The sequence below is a fragment of the Botrytis sinoallii genome (assembly GCF_014898435.1).
Source record: "Botrytis sinoallii strain Bc 23 chromosome Unknown BSIN_035, whole genome shotgun sequence".
NCBI classification, from domain to species: Eukaryota; Fungi; Ascomycota; class Leotiomycetes; order Helotiales; family Sclerotiniaceae; genus Botrytis; species Botrytis sinoallii.
The window spans coordinates 125703-142782 of record NW_024066062.1 but is presented as its reverse complement, the minus strand read 5'-3'; the positions used below and the strand labels follow the sequence as shown (position 1 = coordinate 142782).

Below are 17080 nucleotides of genomic sequence, written 5' to 3'. Positions count from 1 at the left end.
AAATCTTTACCCTTACCCCTCAAATAACCGAGGAACTCCACCAGACAATCAAGTAAGTGCATCGGCTCCTCGATCTACTTTCTACTCCAGCCTCAACAATATCCGCTCACTCAGAGTATTAGAGTGATTCACTGGAAGTCCTTCAAAGACCTCGGGAATGTATGCAAAAGAGAACTATCGCACATGCGATTGAAAGTAAAGACCGAAGCTCATTTAAATACAAACTCAAGCCCACACTGAAAAAGCGAAGTCTGCACTGCAAAGAAGGTCTTATGTCCAAGAGTATTGTACAGTTGGATTCAGATTCAAGATTCAAGGTCGGTATCATTGAAAATTTTTGAGAAATTATCCGGCAGACAGGAATACATAGCATTGGACGATATTACCCATCCCTGTTGATATTCCAGAGGAAAGCCCGTCGTCTATTGCTTTATTTCAGCCCTATGATAAATATATCTTATTAAGGTATATCTTAGCACAGACATATGAATCAGGTATTGAACAAACACAAACAATGAGGCGGCAAAGACGACAAATTACATAGCGATCAGACTCGTTACTAAAGTGTGAGTAGCTTCATTCTCAACTCTAGGTCTATACTGTTTAACATGGATACCATCATGCAAAACTAGCAATAAAAATTACCCTTCTGACAGCAAGAACATTTACTAAATCACAGAATCGACAAATATTGACAGACAGTGATAATAACAAGTAAGACAGGAAGAATTATCAGTTTAAAACTACTTTACTTGACAATGATGATACCCGGATATGAAAAAGGGGAAGAGGAAAAAAGAACACCACGTCAACAACCACCCATCACATCATCCGCAAGACCTGAGGATATCAGTGAAGCACATTGTTAGGTGGGTTGTTGATTAGAATGTAGAGAAACGGGGTATAAATACCCTCGAGGGTCTTTTATAGTAGATCTTATCAGGCTCTCGATTCTACTTCTAGTGAATGACGGTTCGAGGAATTCGGCAATGAATGTGGATGGATATCATCTCTTGTCTGCTCTCCCCATTAAAGTGAATAGATCAAGAACATCTCCACCTCAATCATGTATCCGATTACAAAAGGCGCGTGATATTCATGAACTATTCCATAGCCTATCAGACCTAAGCTGCATCTGTCAATTGACCCATGTGTGAGTATTTCTCCCTTTCCGCCGACTCATCAACATACAGATATACATAAATTTTCAAGCACCTCGCAAATATCAATCAAGTACTAATACTTGCCCCGTCCCATCATCATCATCATCATCATTATTATCATTATCCTTTGTAATATACAAAACAATGAAAAAAATGTACATCATCCCGACAACACTAATAACCTCCTATCAATAACAACAGCAAAAAAAAGAATAGCAATCAACATCAAAACCCCCTACTCCAATCCAATCCAATTCAAATCCACAAACCCATAAACCCACATTCAGCCAAAAGAACCTCCGACACTCCAAACAAAACATAAAACATCATGCTGCATGTCTTCCCTTCATCTCCATTCTTACAGATGTTGTTGCGTCGATGCGTGATTAGGATTTGGACTTTTAAATACTCGGGTACTCAGTACCCATGTAATATCTCCTTCCAAGATTGACCTTGAAATCTCGCTACCCCTCGTACCTCACCATTCACCAAAATCCACCATCTACCATCACCATTGACTACAATCCAAATCCACAATCTCCCCTCCCACCTCCCCTCTTTCCTCCTTCCCCGCCCTTCTCACCATCCATATCTATCCCTCTTCAATTACCCACCCTACCTACAATCCCATCTATTCCATACCGCCTAAGTTCCCAAGTTCCTAATTTCCCAATCCAGAAGCATCTTAAACTCTCAATTATCGCCAAAGAATTCCAATTCCAATTCCAATTCTAACTCCAAGACCAAGACCATCCCCCTTTTATGTACAGCAAGAATTTCATCTCCATTAGGACTATTTGCTATTACAACCTTCTCCAGCTAGATATACACTCACTCACTTACTCACGTACTCATTCACTCACCCATTCAAAAATCTAAGAATTGATGTTTCCTTCCTTTTACTAACTACTATTCCATCTCATCCCCTGCCCCTCCCACACACCCAAACCACCACTCAAACAATTCCAGTCAGAAATAACAACAATAATAACAACAATACAACCACATCAACAACCACATCCATACCACATAACACAACAACCCACACACAAAAAAGACATCAAAGCAACTTTAATATTCAATCTCCATTTTAAATATCATATCCCACCTCTGGAAAGTAGTCTGTGTTATCTCATGAATTTCCTATGGGGAGTATAAAGTATATTTGAATTCTTAAATAGTCATCCATGGATGTTTATGATTACAGAATACAGAATAGTGAATAATAACGCTAAGAGAGTTGACCCAGCAGTTTGGTCTAGGACTTCAGTTTACAATATATTTTACGTATCCATTCAAGAGCTTGACAAGATTGGATGATGCTGTTGGAATCAGGAGATATTGTGGTACACTATAAATTGCCATTCTAGGAAGATGAGAGTAGACGCATGCATTGTTTGAAAACATCGTGTATGTCAAAAGAAATAACTAACTAACCAACTGATACTCCTTGCCTACTCAACATTACCCACAATCACAATCACAATCCCTCTCACTCACCAATCCACCACACCATCCCTCCCTACAATCTTCCCCACATCCTCATCTCTCTCCCCCTCAACCACACTCCTAATAATCAATCCACCCCTCCTCGGATGTTCACAGCCCATCTGATACGCCAGCTGCGGACCCAACCCCCCCAGATTCGTCGCGCACATGCCCGGACCCACCGCCCAAACCTTGACTCCATCCGCCTTCAACTTATGATTCCAATCCAACATCAGCATATTAAGCGCCACTTTCGAACATCGATATCCGATGGTTTCGAAGCCGATTTTCTTTGGCCACCCAGCTGCTTGTGGAGGCGTGGGGAAATATTTTTGCGCTGCTTGATTGATCGTTGATAAACCGGTGACGAATATTAAACGAGGATCGGAGGATTGGAAGAGGAGGGGTATGAATGTGGAGGTTAGAACGTGAGTACCAGCTACATTGACGTCGTAGGCGTTGTTGAAACATTCACGCAGTGTTCCTTTGCCATTTACGTATGCGATATCGAAAGTTGCGCCTAGGAGGGAAGAATATTAATTGGGCTTTTACATTTCCACAACACGTGAAGAAAAAGTTACATACCAGCATTGTTAACCAATGAATCCACTCTCCCATGTTTTTCCTTGACCGTCTCAAAAGCCTTCTCAATACTCTCATCGCTCACGAGATCAACCTCTAGTGTTTCAATTGTGTTCTTAGAACCTGTAACTTCCTTCTTCAAATCATCAATGGCAATTTGAGCTTTTTCCAAAGAACGGGCGCCGAAGAGGATATGGTATGGTTTGGTCGATTGAAGAAAGGCTTTCACGGCTTCATAACCTATGCCACTGTTTGCGCCAGTAACGAGAACAATTGTACGGGATGACATTTTTGATCAATGATGACAAATTGGGGGCTAATCGTCTGATATGTATATTTCTGAAGAGAGTTGATCTGCTTTATCTGCAGTTTAATTTCCTATCTGTTAGTGGAATACACAACATCTTTATAGCAATTTCAAACTCTACAACAAGAGAGCACGAAAACCGGATTTAACATAAACTCCTGACGAAGCCATTGATTTTCTTGATAATCATCATCATCGTTGATACAGTAGATGATGTTTGAGATCTCATTTCGTCCTCTATCGATATCATAGATATCCAACCAGAGAGTATTTTCCTATCCGGGAAACACAACCGAGGAATCAGATATTCCGCCCTATCAGAGAGTATTTCCCCTTTTCGACTATACTCCGAAGGACGAAGGACGAACGACGAAGGAAGAAATAGGATACTCCGAACCATACTATATCGGGAGATACTCTCGAGGCCATTTTGATTCTCGATGTCTCATTGCGTTCGGTCTGGACAAGCTTCACACTAGCGCAATCCCCCGCACGGATTAAGAACTTCATGTGCTTTACCTCCCTCGCGAGTGATAGAAAAAGTCGAACACTAAAAATCAACACTTCAAGTGAAATTTGATATTTAAACAACAAAGCAATATGATTCTTAAAGATTCCAAGATTTACTAATCATTATACTCAATTTCTTAACTAGCTTCCAAAACGTGACTTTTCTACACCTCATCAAAACTACCTAAATGTTATATTCTATCTATATCAATCGATATATATATATATATTATACCTACTTCCCTCCCTCCCTACCTCCCTACCATATATCAAGAGACGTTGTACTATCTACTTCTGAACCGAGCTAATCGACTAAGCTCATTATTCTTATTCTTAATCTTTTTCTTATTCTCAATCTATACCATGGATATTCTCTCTCTTTGTTTCTCTCTTTTCACCATCTCATCTTCGTAATTCAATATATCCCATCCCATCCCATTCTATCCCGCCCATCCCATCTCATAATTTTTAACCAAATCATGACTTCTAATCACTACCTAGGTACATTAATCAATAACTCATAAATCTATCCATAAAATTTAAACCTCCTCACTACCCACCACCCCTCTACTAAATCTTCTCTTTCTCAATCCCCTCCCCTCCTCAGATCTTTCTCTTCCCTTGCCCTTCCCTCCATCTTCTCCTTCTTTCCCTCCCTCCCCATACTCCCCCATCACCGCATTCTCCCCCTCCTCTTCCCTCTCTCCATCCCCCTCTCCACCCAATCCCTCCCCCTCCCACCCAGGCAACCTAACCGCCCTATCCAACGCCCTCGGCAACCCCCTATGTCTTCCCCTCACCATAACCGCCACCAAAACAACCTTACTCGCCGTCTTCATTCCTCCCGAAAAAACTATAATCCTGATCCGGCAATCCCGTCGAAATTCCCACACAACCATACGCACTCACCACCTCAAAAATCACATTAAACACCGAGTACGTGATGGGATCTCTCTCAAACGACGACCCTTCGATACAAACAATAAGGAAAGTCGCGAGTGTCAACCACCACAAATCGTGAGAGAGTTGGGAGCGCAATTGGTGATGGATGAATTGGGTACCTGTAGTTTCTTCCTTGGGGGACGAGGTCGAGTTAGGGTTTGAATTTGATGATGCGGTACGAGGTATGCCAATATCCCTTCCACTTATTGATTTCCTAATTCGCTTCATACCTCTCCCCCATCTCGAAGTATTAGAATCCGTCTCCACATCTCCCCTGTAAATTCCCAAACTCCGCTCTTCATAAACATTACTGTGTCTCATTGTGATAACAACCGGATAGACACTGATATACATCATAACCACGTATAAAAACTGTAGTCCTATACGTAAACTTGGAATGCTTATGATATAAAATCCTCCACTTCTGACTGCAATCGCTTGGAAAAGTCCATCGAGAACGCGGTAGCGTGGCTCAATTACTTGAGTTGCGGAATTGCCAATGTTGAGGAGCTCAAAGGCGACCCAATCGATACTATTTAGAGTTATGACCATGAAGAGGAGCCACCATGTGGGACGAGAGGGGAATAGATTGGTATAGACGCGACGAGGGTAGCGGAGGATGAAGAGGAGTGTTGGTTTATGGTGTTGGAAAGGTGAAAGTAAGTTGGGGAATGTATCGAGAAGTTTGAGAAGGGTATAGAGAATTAGACGGAGGAAGAGTGGATATGCTGTGTTGCCGGCAAGAATTAGAAGACCCATCGTTAGGAGGGTATAGACTGAGGTTTGGAAAGGTATCTATTCTCGTTAGTTTTTGCTCCCCATAATTACACCCTCAAGGAATCGCAAAACCCAAAGGTGAAAGAAAAAAACGAACCATATTCAAATCCAATAAACTCATTCCTGAATTATTAAATGCACTAATCGCATTAAAAACTCCCAACCACCATGGATTAATTCCATTCTCAAGCGCAACATTACTTTTATTATAAGCCATATAGGCACCCAATCCAATTCCTCCTAACACTTGCCAAAGAATGAAATATAGTGGAACCAACCAAGCTAGAAAAGATATAGCTCGGTATTCGACACCTCCTAGATGTTCTCTTTCGGCTCGTGAAAGACCATGAAATTGTGCATTGCGGCCTGTAGTGTTGGAATTCAGGTATGAAGGGTATTGAAGTGGAGCAAGATCTTGCTGGCCTGTTTGGGTGTGATGGAGTGATGTACTGGTTTCTTGAACGCGATGCTTGATTGTGTTTTCTGAGGTGGATGTAGGAAACTGGAAGTTTGTTGATCGAGCTGGTGTTGCAGTTTCGTTATTGGAACTCCCCACTGTAATATCCTTTGCCTTCCCTTTTCCATTTACTGGATATGCATCAGGTGCAAACGTAATATGATCTCCCGTATCTCTGGGTACACCACCATGAGGAGAGATTTCCGAAATGGCAGTCATACAACTATCATCACTTTTCCCTCCAACTGGTCGGACTTTCAATCCTTCTTCCATCTCTAAAGCATCTCCGCTTCCATTCCCACCACTGGTCGAAGGGAACTTCCAATTGGCTCCCATTAGATCATTCCCATCTCCCCTCCTACTTCCCATAGCCTCTCGGCTTCCACTCCTCATTCTTTCTCTCCTCCTCTCTTCCTTTTGTCTCCCAACCACCTCGCCAAATCTAACTTCAAAGGCTCTTTTCCTTGTCCTCACAGTCGCCACACTGACAAAAATCGCACTCCCAACTACGATCAACAACCAAAGAATAACCTGCTGGAAAGTCGTCATCGTACTCAGATTAACCGTATTAAGACCCGCTTCCGTCATTGCCGATGTGACCATAAATAACGAATCAACATATGATATTGATTTGGAAGGATTCGACGAGCCCCAGAATATTAGAGAAGTGATGAGGAGAGTTACGATGAAATAGGTGTAATGAATTGTGATGAAGTTGAGTGGTGGTAAGAGGGCAAGGATTGGTGATAAACATCGCATCACTCGATCGTACCATTCATCGCCCATGAAACTCTTGAGAGATCGAGGTTTCTTATCCATCTCTTCTCGCGCGGGATGAGAATTGAAAAAACTTCCTCTCATACTTCTTGGAAGAGTCTGCTCTTTGTGTCCACGTGATGGGAGAAGTGATTTGAGCGGTCTGGTAGCAATTGGTGAATGAATAGCGAAGAAAGATCCAAATGTTCTTGGTGCTGTTTGTGAGTTGAGATTTTGAGGTACGGTTTGAAGTTTTGGAACTTCCAACCTTCCAGTTTCCGACTGAAGATTTCTCGATTCCAAATTTCTTGGTATCTTTGATTCCGTATTAACCTTTCCCTCTCCCATCCGAACTTTGCTCGCACCCAAATTCCCCTGTTCCGATTTCGTATCCAACGTGTATATCCCCGTTTCGTTCTCGTGCGGAATCACAATTTTTGGAATTCCTCTATTATCGTTTTTAATCTCCTCGTGCCGGTCGTATGCTTCGTGATTTACAATCTCCAATTCCCTCGAATTCCTTGCTGTAGTCTCGCAAGATGTTAGTTGCCCTGTTCGATGTTCACCTGACATGTTCTTTCTTTGCCTTCCTTCCTGTGTTGGTAATGGTCCTACTAGCTACACGATAGGATATGCAACAAATGAAAACTTCAATTATTACTATCCAATAGAGTACAGAAGTATCGTCAATTCCTAATGTATCATCCACCACCAAGAAGAAGAAGAAGAAGTAGCAGTACCGTACCAATCGATAACAGGAAATTGATATAACAATTCGTATACCGAAGCAAAGACAAAGCGTTCCTTCCTTCCCAAGCAAATGTCCAATCTCCAATCTCCAATCTCCAATCTCCAATCTCCAATCTCCAATCTCCAATCTCCAATCTCCAATCTCCAATCTCCAATCTCCAATCTCCAATCTCCAATCAAACAATCAATCACAATCAAAAGTGTGTAAAAAATAAAAAATAAAAAATAAAAACTCCTCAAAAATGGCCCCCAAAAACAGAAACCTCCTTCTTCCTCCTCGTCCAGGAAAATCTACCTTATGAATGAAAAGCAGATGGGGAAGGTGTTGGTCGTCTCGTTGATTATGTACATGTAGGGTATGAATGATATGATACCTATGCCGGTCAATTTTTCTGCATTTTTTTCTTCCCTTTTCTTCAACCAACCCAACCGACCTCTCATACATCAAGGTTACCCCACATCTAATTAATCCAACCAAGTGTCGGTCTCGATTAAAGTCCTTCCTTCCTTCCTTTGCTTCACCGACAGTTTTTGGGTGCAGGTGGTGATGAGGTGATCAATCTCGATATTGATATTGATATTAAGATCAGTATCAAGTGAGGTGAATTTGCATTCGAATACATCGACTTGAGTAATAAATGAGATACAAGAATTCCTATACACCTATCTACGAGTCCACATACTTACACCCCTACCCACCTACTACACAACAACAACAACAAAAAAAATCAAACCTCTCTCAGACAAGAGCCAAAAAGACAAAAAGCAAAAAAAGGCCATACCTACCTAGTAACCATAATATAAGCAATAGAAAAAGTTATTCGATCTTGGGTTAAAATTACCTAGGTATATATGCACAATCCCTAGGTATCACAAATATTAACAATATCACCAATATCATACTACTTCATCGCATAAACATTCCAAATTACCTACTACCTAGTACGAGTAGATACTATTCAACACCAGATGGTTGTGTGAGGAATTGAATGAATGAATAGGTGGATGGAGGTGAGGAGGTGAGGATGTGTATTTTGTTTTATTTTATTCTTCCTCTTTCTCTGGGTTGAATATCGAAATCTCAACAGAGAATCCTTTCCTTTAAATCTAACTACCTACCTACCTACCTACCTACCTACCTACCTACCTAGCCCTTAAAGCCTTAGAGCCTTAGAGACAGACAGACAGACAGACAGACCTTCAGACCTCCCTCCCTTCCTTCCTTCCTTCCTTCCTTCCTTCTCTTTCTCTCTCTCTTTCCCTTTCTCTTTCTCCATCTAAACATACATACACATACACATACAAGTCTGAATTAACCACCACCACCACCACCATGACCACCATGACCACCATGACCACCATGACCACCATGACCACAACCACAACCAAAACCAAAACCACCACCACCACCACCACACCCATAGACCCTTCCTTCCAGCCAGCCAGCCAGCCAGCCAGTCACCCAGCCAGTTATACATACACAGCCCATCGCTTCAAGCAAGCAAGCAACCATTCATAGGGAACCGCAGATCAGGTCAACCGTTGTCTACCTACCTACCTACCTATGCCTACTAGGTAACTAAATCACTCATCAAATTCATTCATTCATTTGTTGACTTCACCAAGATACAATATGTGTAAGTACCTAGGTAGGTAACCAAAGTTTCTAGATTTCAAAAAGCCAACATGCTTTTATTCATTCATTCACTCATCCTATCTCATACTATGCTATGCTATGCTATCCCATCTCCATCCATCTCATCTGATATATAGACATATACCCAGACAAATTTCTAGCAATATATCTCCATCTCCCCTCCTCCTCCTCTTTTCTTCTCTTCCTCACCCCATTCCTATATCCAATCCCCATCCAGGGTATCTACCATTCCATATCCCAATCCGATCCAGTCTAGGCCTTTCATCCAATTCATCCAATTCAATCTTCCTTATCCTTTCCTAAAATTCGTCCCACGATGATGACTGTAAATAACATAGGAAATTGGTGATGTGCATAATGCTACTTCCTTCCCTCACTCCCTCAATCCAAAGAAACAAAAAACGCCAGCTGAATAACGGGTGCATCCGAATTTGGTTTCTCCCTCAAGAGTATCCAAACCACCCACAGCTTATCCTTCATCCCACCCCCTTTCCCCTCCCCGTAAACAAATAAAATTATGTATGTGTGTATATTGCATAATATTTAAGTTTCCAAAACTCCTCGCAAAATGATATAATATCAAATAAATAGCGTACAAGCCGGTAATATAAATGGCTTCCAAACCACCACGAAAGATGGGTGAAATGGTGATTCTGAGTGTATATTAGAATTGAACAATGTTGTATAACATGATGGTGATGTCAATTCGTGTTTGTTGGTGTGTTTTTCCTCGAGAGCGATGATTAATTGGCGTCAATGCGATAAATCCGCGGCTCGATAATTTTCGATGGTGCTATGGTACCTGCGCTATTACCTTCATGAAAGAAGGATACCAGTGGTCCAGTTCTCGAATCCATGGGTCGATTGTGCTGTTGTATATAAAGAATGAATTCCAGCTTGTCGAATTAAGTTCAAGGTCCATGCTGTGAAGGATCCCTTGGGTGTTGACTTCTTCTTCCAGCTTCACCTCTAGCATTAGCCCATTCTTGAGCACCACTTTGTCTACCAGGTTGTTCAGCCGGTAATTTCTGATCTTCTTGTCTCTGAGGTGGAGGTGGTGGAGTTGCCATGTGTTGATTTGAAGATCCATCTGGTCTCAATCCCGATACAACAGATTGTGCAATGGATGCCACAACATAACCTCTCAGTTCTTTGTCTTCTCTCGCATCTTCCTTTTCCAATCGAAACCTCTCATCCTTATTCATATTTGATCTTCGAAGACCTCGAATTTCGTTTTGGATGTATAGCATAACTTCCTCTGGGCATTTGTTTCTTGGGAGAGCATGATCCGCTTTTCGAACATATCTTCTAGTAACATCGGTCGCACCATCCGTCGAAAAGGCAATACAGTAAGACATTTTCTTACCCCAACCTTCAGCATATAATCTCGGATTATCCCAAGCTTCTTCACAAGCGTCAACATGAATCCATCTCTTTTTCGTATCCGAATAAACTTCCGTCCAGACATGATCTTCGACATTCCAAACCCACCTTACACGACCTCCTACTGCGCGACACAGCATGCTGAAACAATTGGCCCATTCTCCTACTCTTCCTTTGCGCGTTTGTAATAATTGCCATACGTCACTATATCGGGGGAATCTTTCATATGCTCTACAATCTCCGGCTGAACAACGATACAATTCGACTTTTGTTGCTCCGCATGCTGATTCGTCGGGTGTAGGTGGTGTCATGCCTTGGGCTACTGTAGGTGACATGCATACTTGACATGGTGGATTGTTGACCCATGAAAAGAATGAACGTTTAAAACCATCTGATAAGAGGTTAGGACCAGTTACATCGGGAATGTAGAGCAAAGCGGCAGAGCGATGACGGGAAGCCAAGCGCAAATCCAAGACAGCAGAACAAACATACCTCAATAGAGCTCTAATCACACAATCTTGATAACCCCATTCGGGCTTCCTTCCATCTCCCATACTTTCGGCTTCAGCTTGTAATATTTGACTTTCCTCTTCTGCCTCTCCATATATCCTATCTAATGGTAAATGTTGTAGAGCTTCATCCAACAAACCGGGGTTTTCATATTTCGTAGGAGTTTGTGAGATGGAAATTAATAGATTTCGAAACTTTTGTGATTGTACATCTGCCGGTGGTGATGGAATCTTTGGTAAATTTCTTACGGACGAATACGAAGGAGGTGTTGAAGGGTTTGAATTATTTGATGAAGAAGTTGGACGAAAGTTTGGAGATTGTTGTTGTTGTTGTTGTTGTTGTGAAGAAGGCGCTCGTAAATTGGATGATGATGATCTTTCTCTTGGTGATGGCGATGCATTTCTTGACCTCGATTTATCCAATTCATTTAATCGTTTCGTCCTTAATAACCCTTCGAATTGTTGTCTTAAATCTTTTGCCCATGCTTCATCGTATTCCCCATTTGGTGCATTTCGATCGGCCATTTTGATATATTGTTGGTGGTGATGGCGATGTTGTCGAAAGAGAGAAATAATATTTGAATGTCGAAGGTCGAAGGTCGAGGTATTGTATTGTATCGTATTGAATGGTACGTATTGAAAGGGAAAAAGATGATTCGACACTCCTTCAATCTTCAACCTTCACAACCAATCTTCTCTTCGCTCTTCCTCTCTCTCTCTCTCTCTCTCCAGCTACTGTATGTATCTCTTTGTGTAAATTGTGGCTGGTTCTATAATCGAAAGAGGATTTTGGTGTGGTATCGTCCGAGGAATGGTCGTGATAACAATGCGTGGGTAGTCGAATGTACCCTCCAAGGATAAAAAGGAAGGATTTTAATAAAGTAAAAAGAATTGAAATGTAAATGAAGTAAAGTAAGTATGAAAGTAGTGGTAGAAAATAAAGTTGTATCTCCAATCAATATTTCTTTTCTTTACTCTTCTTTACTCTCTCACTCACTCGCTCACGCACGCAAACTCTCTCTCCGTCTCTCTCCCTCTCTCTCTCTCTCTCTCTCTCTCTCTCTCTAGTTTGTCCCTCGAGCACAGCCCTCCAAATCGAACTTGGGCACTTTTTTGGTCGCAATCGCCACTTTTCGCTTATGGTGTTTAGGCTAGGGATTATTCGTAATTTATAGATCCTCGTCAGGTTGGTGTTTTGAAGTATCTAGCTAGGTGGGTAGGTAGAGAAGGGAAGGGGGAGGGTGGAAGGAGGAAGAAATTGGATCTTTATGACTTTATCAATAACCTCAAACAAATTCGGAGTGAAAGCGAAAGCGAAAGCGACAATACTGAGTAAAGAATCGAGTTTGGTCGTCGTAGTTGTCCTAGTCGTCTCAGTCTTCTTATAAGTCGTCCTAGTTCTAGTTCTTGAAAACTAGATAGGTATGTAGTCGAAAGAAGGATAAAGTAAAGAATAGATAGTATTCTCTTACAAGTAACAGAATCAAAAGACTCGTATAATACCTAGGTAGAATAATGAACTGTTATGGGTTGAGAAATGTGTACATACTGAAATGGATATGCCCACTGCCCAGGTTAGAGGTGTACGAAGATAGTGTACGACTAGACTAAGAATTCACCGGTACTGCGTAAGTTCCCTCCCTTGGACTCAGATTTAGAGTCTAATAACTTAATTAGACTGATCAATAAAGTAGATCCCAAGATTTTTCCGGAGACCCAAAAAGTTTAAAAGATGTTTAGGGAACTAAGAGTACTGTGGTAGGTATTATCAACTTGAACAATTCATACATCCTCGTGGCATGCGTCGTGAGTTGTGACATCTTCCCCAATGGATAGATTCATATAGTCCATACCGAATCTATCCTTTCCCCCTCAGATGGGAATGATAGATGATTATCAATCTGTTGTAAATTTGCTCTTTAACTCTACTCGACTCTACTCGACTCTGTACACAGCAATATTTGGCTTGATTATTGCAAAAATTTAGATTCGTCTTGGCAATAAATTCGTACGCGCGGTTCAGTATCTAGGTCTACTATCAACTGCTCATCGGGACTCAGGACTTAGAATCCACGTTAATGGAGAGTCACAATGGTTTGGATAATCTGGATTCCTATCATACTAGTATTCGGAACTTTTGCATCGCCAAGATTATGCCAAGTCCATGAAGAAAATAGATACTCAAATTAAGAGGGGTTTCATTTACTCGTCGGTTTTAGGATAACGTGTTTTATCAGCATGTGGCCCATATCAGCATGTGGCCCACTTTCACCTCAATTCACACCTTTCTCTTTCAACACGCGTTTTATCAACAATCCACGATGAATTCGAAGAATCAAGAAGCTTGTATACTCCTTGCCATCGAAGCTATTCAAAAAGACAAAAAACTAAGCATTCGAAAGATCGCTAATATGTACAATGTCCCGCATACAACACTACGGCATAGAATTGACGGTTTATCCCCTCGTACTGAATATCGACATAAATCTTACAATCTTTCAGAACTAGAAGAGAATATCATTTCTGAATATATAATTGATATGGACGAGAGAGGATTTCCACCTAAATTAAGAAATGTGGAAGATATGGCGAATCATATTCTTGAATCGAGGGGTGAAAAGTGTGTTGGGAAGCTCTGGGCGCATCGATTCGTAAAGCGTCGAATCGAATTAAAGACGCGTTTTAGTCGTGTTTATGACTTTCAAAGGGCTCTCTGCGAAGATCCTGAGCTCGTTGAGAAGTGGTTTCGATTAGTTTCGAATATGCGAGCGAAATATGGTATTCTCGATTGCGATTTCTACAACTTCGACGAAACGGGCTTTATGATGGGTATAATATGCCCCGGAATGGTAGTAACTAGTGCTGAACGAAATGGCAGAAGCAAGGCAATACAACCAGGCAATAGAGAATGGGCTACAGCGATCATATGTGGTAATGGGGAGGGTGAAACTATACCCCCATTTCTAGTGGTTCAGGGACAGGTCCATCTTTCCAATTGGTATACCGAAACCGGTTTTCCTGCGGATTGGGCTATTAAACCTACATCTAATGGATGGACAAACAATGAGACAGGTTTAGAATGGTTGAAACACTTCGATAAGCATACTAAGAATCGAAGAAAGGGCAAATATCGAATGTTGGTGCTAGATGGGCATGAAAGCCACGTATCAGATCCTTTTCAGGCATATTGTAAAGAGAATGATATTGTATGTTTAGGATTACCACCGCATTCAAGTCATTTAACTCAACCACTTGATGTGGGTTGTTTTGGCAATCTGAAACGTTCATATGGTGGTCAAATTAATGGATTTATCAAGGCACATATCAATCATATTTCGAAGGTTGAATTCTTTATAGCTTTTAAAGCTGCATACGAAGAATCAATCACAATTCAGAATGTGAAATCAGGGTTTCGAGGAGCAGGTTTAATACCCTTTAATCCTGAAGCTGTGCTTTCGAAACTAGATATTCGAATTCGTACACCTACTCCCCCCTTTTTCGATCTAAACCAATGGATCTCTCAAACCCCTCACAATCCAACTGAAGCTCTTTCTCAATCAACACTAGTTAAATCTCGAATAACTCGTCATCAATCAAGCTCCCCTACACCTATATTCGAAACTGTATTAGCTCTAGCTAAGGGTACAGAGAGATTAGCTCATGAAAATACACTTTTGAATGCTGAGATTCGTACACTTCGAAAGGCAAATGAGGCATTAAGCAAGCGTCGACGCGCGAAAAAAACCCAATTACGCCAAGGAGGAGTACTTACTGGACAAGAGGCTTTTGATATATTATCTCAGCAAGAGGTTGATATTCAGATTCAACGCGATGAGCGTCAAAATAAGGGAAATCCTAATGGGGAAGCATTTTCTAATAGGTGCTGTAGTAAGTGTGGAAAACCAGGTCACAATTCAAGAACTTGTCAAAACAATGTAATAGATCCTAGATTATTAGATTCTTAATAGTTTTAATCAATTGATTCAATAATGGTTGAATAATATAGGTTTGAAGGTGTGAATTGAGGTGAAAGTGGGCCACATGCTGATATGGGCCACATGCTGATAAAACACGTTATATATGTTTTGTATGATCTTACAAATCAATAGATTCATCTGAATACTCAGATCTAAGGGAAGCCTCATTACATTTTCCTAAGTACATGCTACCTCTTTGGTACCCGACAAGTTACTAGTTGTAATCAGACACTGATAGATAGTCGGAAGCTTAAAAGAAGGTTGGCGTGGGCTACCTAGGAATGGTTTGACCGTTTTGGTGGACTATTAGATGAGAAGAAAGAAAAAAGTCAGGAGCTGACGACGACTTCTATTTAAGCGATCGACTCATTTCAATACTGAAATCGTCTTTCTATCTGACATGATTGGTTGGACGCATAGATTCGAGATCTTTCTCATCTACACCGAATTGTAGAGCTTTTCCATATCAATCTTCTATAGCTTCTCAGCTATCTTTCTAGGTATGAATGAAGATCTCTCTAGAACTGGAAAAAGATGATTCAAAACTTCACGAAGGATTCCAATATCTCTTGGCTAACGTGTATCATATGAACCATATTGCGACGACAATAGTAGATCTTTTTGCCAACGTTACGATTACCATGGATCAATCTCACCCGATGATACTTGGCACACTTCTTAGAGTGCTGTAATAATACATTGCTACTTTATTCATACAGGTGGTCATATAAACATCAGACGAATTATATTAACAGGAAGTCATAAAGATATAGACATAATGCTATATCAAAACTCTAGATCTCCCTTTCACTATGCCTTCTAAATAATTGCATTTCTCAATCATCAAATCTCTAAATTTCCAGCACAACCTCACCCATAACTGTTCACAAGGTATGAAATCCAAAATTCAAAATCAAAAGTTCGTCACCAAGTACATACGAAACGAAATCATACCCCTCAGTTTGAGCCTCATAAATGTACTTTGTACACTAGGTCTTTCGTTTCCTTCAAAGATTCGTACGCATACCATCGGAAACTGGAGAATCCGTCATCATCTTAGGAACAATAGGTGCTTCATCATGAGTTATCTACAAATACCTCTAACTTAGTGCCTATGGCATTCGTTTCTTAACATAACAATGCCATGTCGGAACAAATAAGTCCGTCGATTACACTTTGTACAAGCTCCTCGTTCGTCTTGGTATCAAGGATTTTGATATACATACACGCAATCCATCTTGGCAGAGATAAGTTGTTTTGAGATCTTCGGGAGTACTCGTATACCACAACACGTGGATATATATTTCCACGAAGACTATCTCAGTCAACTACAACAACAACAACAACAACAACAACGACTTCGTTATCTTCGTCTCCCTTCCCCTCGTACAAACATCAATTCCAACACTTCTTGAATCTTGGCATCGAAAAATCGTCAAAATCCAGACCTCACCAAAAATCTCAATCTCATCCCCATATTTCTGATTCGTAAAAATAATTTTCCCCATAATCTTTTAAAACCACAAGGCATACGCGTTTTTTCTTGGCATCGGCGCTCTGATTCTCCAAAAGGTATAGTCTGATTGAAGGATTGCGCGGCTGGCTACCCCTTGTGGCGTGTTGTGTTTGGCTGGTTAAGTACACACCGGTTTAGCGAGAATGAAGGGTGACTGCACGTGGAAAAGGGTTCATGGTTTATGATTGATGAATGGAATGGATAGAGTTTGAGTTAAGCTTTGGTATGATGAATTTATTTACTATGAATGAGAATTACTTGAATTGAGATTTCGATGCTATATCTTTTGATCTGGGTTTGAATACA

General features: G+C 41.0%; 4 protein-coding genes across 4 annotated transcripts; 1 reads left to right on the top strand and 3 right to left on the bottom strand.

Annotated features, from left to right (window-relative positions):
- Nucleotides 1-2659: 2659 nt before the first annotated feature.
- Nucleotides 2660-3522, bottom strand: EAF02_011746 (uncharacterized protein; the record flags this gene model as incomplete). The annotated part of the gene is made up of 2 exons (XM_038907793.1): nucleotides 2660-3171; nucleotides 3237-3522. The coding sequence occupies 2 exons, from the start codon at nucleotides 3520-3522 to the stop codon at nucleotides 2660-2662; spliced, it is 798 nt and encodes a 265-aa protein (XP_038752437.1).
- A 1067-nt stretch (nucleotides 3523-4589) lies between these two features.
- Nucleotides 4590-7555, bottom strand: EAF02_011745 (uncharacterized protein; the record flags this gene model as incomplete). Its single annotated transcript, XM_038907792.1, has 3 exons — nucleotides 4590-4903; nucleotides 4956-5787; nucleotides 5867-7555. The coding sequence occupies 3 exons, from the start codon at nucleotides 7553-7555 to the stop codon at nucleotides 4590-4592; spliced, it is 2835 nt and encodes a 944-aa protein (XP_038752436.1).
- Nucleotides 7556-9065: 1510 nt separating this feature from the next.
- Nucleotides 9066-9251, top strand: EAF02_011744 (uncharacterized protein; the record flags this gene model as incomplete). The annotated part of the gene is made up of 1 exon (XM_038907791.1): nucleotides 9066-9251. One exon carries the CDS (start codon nucleotides 9066-9068, stop codon nucleotides 9249-9251), a length of 186 nt encoding a protein of 61 aa, XP_038752435.1.
- A 1049-nt stretch (nucleotides 9252-10300) lies between these two features.
- Nucleotides 10301-11806, bottom strand: EAF02_011743 (uncharacterized protein; the record flags this gene model as incomplete). The annotated part of the gene is made up of 1 exon (XM_038907790.1): nucleotides 10301-11806. The coding sequence occupies one exon, from the start codon at nucleotides 11804-11806 to the stop codon at nucleotides 10301-10303; it is 1506 nt and encodes a 501-aa protein (XP_038752434.1).
- Between the last annotated feature and the right edge of the window lie 5274 nt (nucleotides 11807-17080).